The following is a 7,143-nucleotide window of genomic DNA, read 5'->3' on the forward strand; positions in this document are numbered from 1 at the left end:
TCAGACCAGGGTCAGGACATTGAGCAGCTCTTGACATGTGGCCACTGATCAGAGTCCCTAACCCCTGTAGACACTTCCAGGCTGCTGGGGTCTAGGTGACTCCACTTCTTCAGTGACACCCTCCATCGTGTGGCCTCTGAGTGCTGGACCTGGGTCAGGCAGTGAGGTCAGTATTTGCTCATACAAACACTCATGGTATTTGCTGCCTGGCGACTGTCCTAGAAGGTGCTGGGTGCTGAGGAGCAATCTGGAGACACCAAAGGACCCTCTGAGGACCTGTCCACAGCCACCCGGCCTCCTGATCCCCTCACCTGTGCCCTCAGGACCTGCTCTGATGCCTGGGTCTGCGTCTCTTGGAATGAGCCAGCAGTTATGCCCTAGCCCTGTGGCTTGCTCAGCACGCAATGACCCGGGATTCCAATGGAAAGCGGCCCAGAGAAGCCCAGATTCAGAAAAGGGCCCCTCATCCACTTCCTGTCAAATTCAGGCCTTGGCCCAGGTTAGATCTAGGGCATGTTTGTGGAAAGAAGAAAATTGGCATGAATTCATAACTACCTGTGGAAGAGTCTGCACAGAATAAAGTCTGTGACATGGACAGACCTGGGTTTGCCGGGTGTGGTCGGGTATGTTTTATGTTTTTGTTCTTTTTAGTTCTGGGGATTCAACACAGCATCAGAGGCACTTAACCACTGAGCTACCACCCCAGCTCTTGCTTTTTATTTTGAGGCAGGATGTTGCTAAGCTTCCCAGCCTAGCCTTCAAATTGCAGTCCTCCTGCCTCAGCCTCCCCAGTGGCTAGGATCATAGGCGTGAGCAACACGCCCAGCTGCTTGCTGAGTGTCCAGAGGCAGCTCTGTGGATCCACAGCCAGCTGTGCTCAGTGTGGCCTGGAAAAAAGGTGCTGAGCAACGGGTTTCATACCTGTGTATGAAATGAGAACCCTTGCTCCCTGTTCAGGGAGGTGTTCAGGTGCTGGGTGTCCCTGCATCGTCTTCTAAATAGTTACCCTGGAGGCCAGGTTGCCAGGCCAGTGAGCAGAAAAGGATATTAAAAAGAGTGAGGCAGGTCTGTAAGTTCCTCCCTGAGTCCAGATTGTCCTGGTTTAGGGTGTAACCCAGTGACAGAGCATGTGCTTGGCCTACAGCTAGGTCGTCGCCAGCACAACAAATACAACAACAATAACCTCTAGGACGGTTCTTCAGTGTCACTGGCTCCTGGTCGGAGGTGGGCTCCATCACCTGATTGTCTGTCACTGCTCCTTCACAGCCAGACCTTCTCTCCCTGAGGTATCAGGTCCTGCGACCAGGGCCACACCTGGGCAGACAGTGAGCTTCACCTGCGAGTCCCACGGCTTCTCCACCCGCAACATCACCCTGACCTGGTTCAAAAACGGGAACGAGCTCTCCCACATCCAGACCAGCGTGGACCTCCTGGGAGAAAGTGTGTCCTACAGGGTGTCCAGCACAGCCCAGGTGACCCTGGCCCCCGGGGACATCCACACTCAGGTTATCTGCCAGGTGGCCCATGTCACCCTGCAGGGGGAACCTCCTCTTCGTGGGACTGCCAACTTGTCTGACACCATCCGAGGTACAGGACCCTGATCCCTGCTCCATTCCACACCTGACCACCCAGCCTGCTCCCCAGGGGACTTTGCTCAGGACCTCACTGGCCTGGGCTCTACTTCCCAGCAGGGCTGCCCACCTGCCATGCACATGGGTACTCCTGCTCTGTGGCCATGTGCTGGTGGTTTCATTTCATTGGCCAGCAGCAACTACCACTGCTGAGCTCCTACTCAACCGAGCATCAGCATGCCAGGGTAGGGGGTAGGTCCAGGTACTGTGCTAATCTTTCTGCAGGCCAGGAGTTGGGCTGGTCAGTTCACTCACTTTTACCCCAAGGGGAGCCACTGGGCACGGGCACTTATGGTGTGGCAGGCTTTGTGATTTTTTTATTCCATTCCTGTGCAACCCTCAATGGCCTGCTGCATGCCTGGCCCTGTCCTGAGGGAGGCCCTTGCTGAGCTGGCAGGAGCTCAGCTGTCTGTGCCATAAGGTCACAGCTCCTGCCTGTGCTGTTTCAGTTCCGCCCACTGTGGAGGTCACCCCATTGCCCACAATGGCAGGGAGCCAGGTGATCGTCACCTGCCAGGTGAAGAAGTTCTACCCCCGGAGCCTACAACTGACCTGGGTGGAGAATGGAAACGTGCCCCAGACAGAAACGGCCTCAACCCTCTCAGAGAACAAGGACGGGACCTACAGCCTGACCAGCTGGCTGCTGGTGAACTCGTCTGTGCACAGGGAGGACGTGACCTTCACCTGCTGGGTGGAGCATGATGGGCAGCCGGCCACCACCAGAAACTGCACCCTGCAGGTCTCTGCAGGCTCCAGGGTGCATTGCCTGGACCACGACCTGGCTGGTGAGGCCTCCACCCTGGCTGACCGAGTGCTTTTCAACTTGATTCTGATATTGTCTCTGTTGTGATGTTAAGAGCAGTGACCCCTCCTTCTCGTGGGGCAGTCCAGAGGCCTGCAGCACAGCAGCATCCTGAAGTCAGCTGCTCCCAGGGAACCACCATGGTTGGGAGGGCAGTGTGCACGCAGCACACGTTTCACCTTCCCTCGGCGAGGACGTGTTGGGGCTGAGGCTGGGTGACTGGGAATAAGGGACCTCTAGACCCTGATGTCAGCCTCACGCTTGCCTAGGGCAGCCAGGACAGGGTGTGTGTTGAAAAGCTTCACAACTTTTTTGAGCCCTGGTAGCCTCAGCTGGAGTAAGTGCAGGCTGCCAGAAATGGACTCTTAGGAGTCCCCCTCATATCTTCTCCTGTCCCTTGATTCTCAGGAACAGTGAAATCTACACCTGCTTCATATCTCATAGCTCTGTTCCTGGGCCCCAAGATCCTACTGGCAGTCAGTGTCACTGCCATCTTCATCCACAGGAAGCAGAAGTCCTGACTGTAAGTACTGAGGGGGGAGGGTGGGCAGCAGGCTGCTGCAGAGGGGCTGGGCACAGCAGAAGTCAGTGGGGTCTAGACAGCAGGCACACATCCCTGAGCACCCTCAGGTTCTCAAGCAACATCAGTGTGATCCCCATTCTCAGGAATTGTGTGGGGTAGTCAGGAGATAAGTTGGTCAAGGGTTGGTAATGGGAGTCCAGTGAGTCCAAGGAGCTCCAGAGATGAAGAGCCAGGGTGCCATGAGGGTCAGCAGATTGAGTGTGTCCCTTGGAGGCCACCTCTACATTAGTCCACTGCTCGGCCTCCACAGTCCAGAAGATTCCATGGTGTCCAGCAATGTTGAGAAAGGCTAGGTGTGCTGCTCTTAGGGCTGCTCCCCTCTGACCCTCAGTGTGGTCAAGCTGAAGGGAGAAGGAAGGGGAGTCAGGACACAGGAAAGGCTGAGCTCAGAGTCCTAGCTTGGGGATGCTCTTCCACTCACGACGGGCACCCCAGGATGGCCACACCAGTGCTTCATTGCTCTCAGGAGACAAGTCATGAATGGAGAGCAGATTATTGAATGAGGACATGTTTCCCACAGATCTTCATCTCTCCCTGCTACCTGTGACCCTCAGTCTCTGCCACCTTCTTCCTGCTCCATGGTGCTCAGCCTGAGAGAAGAAGTTGTGGACAAGCCTCTATTAACTCTGCTCCAAATGCCTCCCTCCCTGGACACCCACAGCCCACAGGCCCCTGTTGCTCCTCTGGCCAGTCCTTGCTGCCCCATGGCTGAGTCTGCACTCATGGTCTTGAGCAGGGACTCTGGGACCTGTCTCTGGGCAGCAGCTCAGGACACCTCCTCAGAATGTGATGAAGCAAAACTGAACACGTCAGGATGTCTCTCCTCCACTGCCTTGGGGTGGCCATCAAGCACCCCAAGTCCTCTGCCTTTTTTGTTGCTGACCCCTCCTCCCCTGCTTCTTGAGGATCTCAAAAGGAACTCATTCTGTTTGAATAAGAAGAGTTATTCTCATTTTTCTTTACCTAAGTGTCCAATGTCTCAAATCCAGAAAAAACAATAAGATTCTCTTAACCTGAATGATTTTCTCCTTAGCACTTACAAACATCAGTATTGTCCTGCATAAAGACAGCCATCGCTGTCCACGGAAGAGCAAAACTGTAAAAATGACCCTGCAAATTGAAACTCTGGGATGCCATCTCCATAGTGATCATGAAAATAAATGATCGTTCTTCCACCTTTACAGTGTCTGTCAAAATATTAAAAACACTCCACGGATCAGTTAAATGTCAGTTTAAATATATAGGGAAACATAAACTATAATAAAATGAGTGCTTAGTGCACAGTGATTTGAACCATTGGAAACACTGAGTATTAGTGTTTTATTGCTTTGCAAAATCTTATCCAGAGGCGTCTGAAACACATGGGTCTAGGTCTTATTAATGGAAGATGTGGAGCAAGCGTCCTTTCTATCTTGGTGAAGGCTCAGCCCCCTTTCATACCATTACCCTCTGGGCACTACCATGCCCCTGGGGTATGTGGGTAACATCATGGTTTCTACCAACATTTACAGAAGAACTATCACCAGTCTTTCTCTATATACACCATGAAATTGAAAGGGAGGGAACACTCCTTAACAGATTCCATGAAACCGGTATAATCCTTCTGCCAAAACCAGAAAAATACACAGAAAGTAATGAAACTTCAGGTCAATAGCCCTGACGGACATAGATGCAAAAATACTTAATGAAATTTTTCCAAACTTCATGAAAAACACAACAAGGTGGTAATACACCATGATCAAGTGGGTTTTATCCCAGGAATGCTAAGTTGATTCAGCATTCACAAATCAATAAATGTTACTCACCACTTAGAATCAGGGACAGGAATCCCAGGAACTTCTCAATATGTGCAGAAAAGGCCTTTCATAAACTCCTGCATCCATTCAAGTTAAAAATGCTAGAGGAGCTTTGGATGGAAGAACCTGACCTCAGCATTATAAAAGCTGTGAATGACAAAGTCACAGCTGACATCATATTGGGTGGAGAAAAATCAAATACACTCTCTATCAAAGTACAATCAAGGTTGCCCACTCGCACCTCTCCTGTGCAGTATACTTCTTGAAACACTAGTCAGAGCTATCAAGCAAGACATGGAAATTAAGGGCTACAAACAGGAAAAGAAGTCGTCTGCTTGCAAATGACATGATCCTATAACTAGAAGTCCCAAAACTCTCCAACAGAGATTTCTAGAGATTATAAATCAGTTCAGCAAAGGAATGGGACACAAGATCTACAACCATAAATCAATTGCTTTTCCTATACTCCAACACGGATTCAGCCAAGGGAGAAATCAGTCAACCATCCCACTCTCAAAAAAATAAAATGGAGAGCATCATGCTAAGTGAAATAAGCTAACTCAGAAAATCAAAGGTCAAAAGTTTTCTCCCTTTTGCGTTGAATTTTTTCAGAGTGAGAGATAAGGGTTTAGTTTCATTCTGCTGCATATAGATTTCCAGTTTTCCCAGTACCATTTGTTGAAGAGGCTATTTTTTCTCCATTGTATGTTTTTGGCACCTTTGTGTAGTATGAGGAAACTGTGTTTATTTGGGTTTGTCTCTGTGTCCTCTATTCTGTACCATTGATCTACCTGTCTATTTTGGTGCCAACACCATGCCGTTTTTGTTACTATTGCTTTGTAGTAGAGTTGAAGATCTGGTATTGCGATACCCCCTGCTTCGCTCTTTCTACTGAGGATTGCTTTAGCTATTCTGGATTTCTTGTTCTTCCAGATGAATTTCATAATTGCTTGCTCTATTTCTGTAAGGTACATCATTGGGATTTTAATTGGAATTGCATTGAATCTATATAGCACTTTTGGTAGTATGGCCCTTTTGACAATATTAATTCTGCCTATCCAAGAATTGAGAGATCTTTCCATCTCCTAAGGTTTTCCTTAATTTCTTTCTTTAGTGTTCTCAAAATGGATCAAGGACCTTGGAATCAGACCAGAGAGCCTGGATATTATACACGAAAAATTAGGTCCAAATCTTCATCATGTCGGCTTAGGATCAGACTTCCTTAACATGACTCCCAAAGCACAAAAAATAAAAGCCGGAATCAATAATTGGGATAGATTCAAACTAAAAAGCTTTTTCTCAGCAAAGGAAACTATCAGCAATGTGAAGAGAGAGCCTACAGAGTGGGAGAAAATCTTTGCCACACATACTTCAGATAAAGCTCTAATCTCCAGAATCTATAAAGAACTCAAAAACCTTAACACCCAGAATACAAATAATCCAATCAACAAATGGGCTAAGGATATGAATAGGCACTTCACAGAAGAAGATCTACACTCAATCAACAAACATGAAAATATGTTCACCATCTTCAGTAATAAGAGAAATGCAAATCAAAACTACCCTAAGATTCCATCTCACTCCAATTAGAATGGCGATTATCAAGAATACAAGCAATCATAGGTGTTGACGAGGATGTGGGGAAAAAGGTACACTCATACATTGCTGGTGGGGCTGCAAATTAGTGCAGCCACTCTGGAAAGCAGTATGGAGATTCCTTAGAAAATTTGGAATGGAACCACCATTTGACCCAATTATCCCACTCCTTGACCTATATCCAAAGGACTTAAAATGAGCATACTACAGTGATGCAGCCACATCAGTGTTCATAGCTGCTCAATTCACAATAGCTAGTTTGTGGAACCACCCAGATGCCCTTCAATTGATGAATGGATAAAGAAACTGTGATATATATACACAATGGAATATTACTCAGCCATAAATAAGAATAAAATTGTGGCATTTGCAGGCAAATGGATGAACTTGGAGAATATCATCCTAAGTGAGATAAGCCAATCCCAAAAAACCAAAGGATGAATGATCTCTCTGGCAAGTGGATGATGATACATAATGGGGAGTGGTAGGGAGGCAAGAATGGAGGAGGATGGATTGTATAGAGGGAAAAGAGGGGTGGGAGGAGTGGGGGGAGGAAAAATAACAGAATGAGACAAACATCATTTCCCTATGTATATGTATGATTGCACAAATCGTATGACTCTATTTCATGTACAACAAGAGAAATAAGTTGTACCCCATTTGCTTACAATGAATCATAAATTATTAAAAATAAATAATAAACAGATTATTTAAAAAAACAAAAACAAAAAAGAA

General features: G+C 47.7%; 1 protein-coding gene across 2 annotated transcripts in view; it reads left to right on the top strand.

Annotated features, from left to right (window-relative positions):
- LOC306654219 (signal-regulatory protein beta-1-like) overlaps window positions 1-7,143 on the top strand; it is a gene marked incomplete at its 3' end in the record, with an annotated part of 55,046 nt that overhangs the window by 21,988 nt on the left and 25,915 nt on the right. The window contains exons 3-5 of one of the 2 annotated variants that reach the window (XM_079127547.1): window positions 1,267-1,587; window positions 2,081-2,416; window positions 2,842-2,954. In XM_079127547.1, the coding sequence (XP_078983673.1) occupies window positions 1,267-1,587; window positions 2,081-2,416; window positions 2,842-2,954 (770 nt within the window). Of the gene's footprint in view, window positions 1-1,266; window positions 1,588-2,080; window positions 2,417-2,841; window positions 2,955-7,143 lie in introns of those variants that run through there. The other variant, XM_079127546.1, reaches the window with a different exon arrangement.

Source organism: Sciurus vulgaris, assembly GCF_902686455.1.
Source record: "Sciurus vulgaris genome assembly, chromosome: 2".
NCBI classification, from domain to species: Eukaryota; Metazoa; Chordata; class Mammalia; order Rodentia; family Sciuridae; genus Sciurus; species Sciurus vulgaris.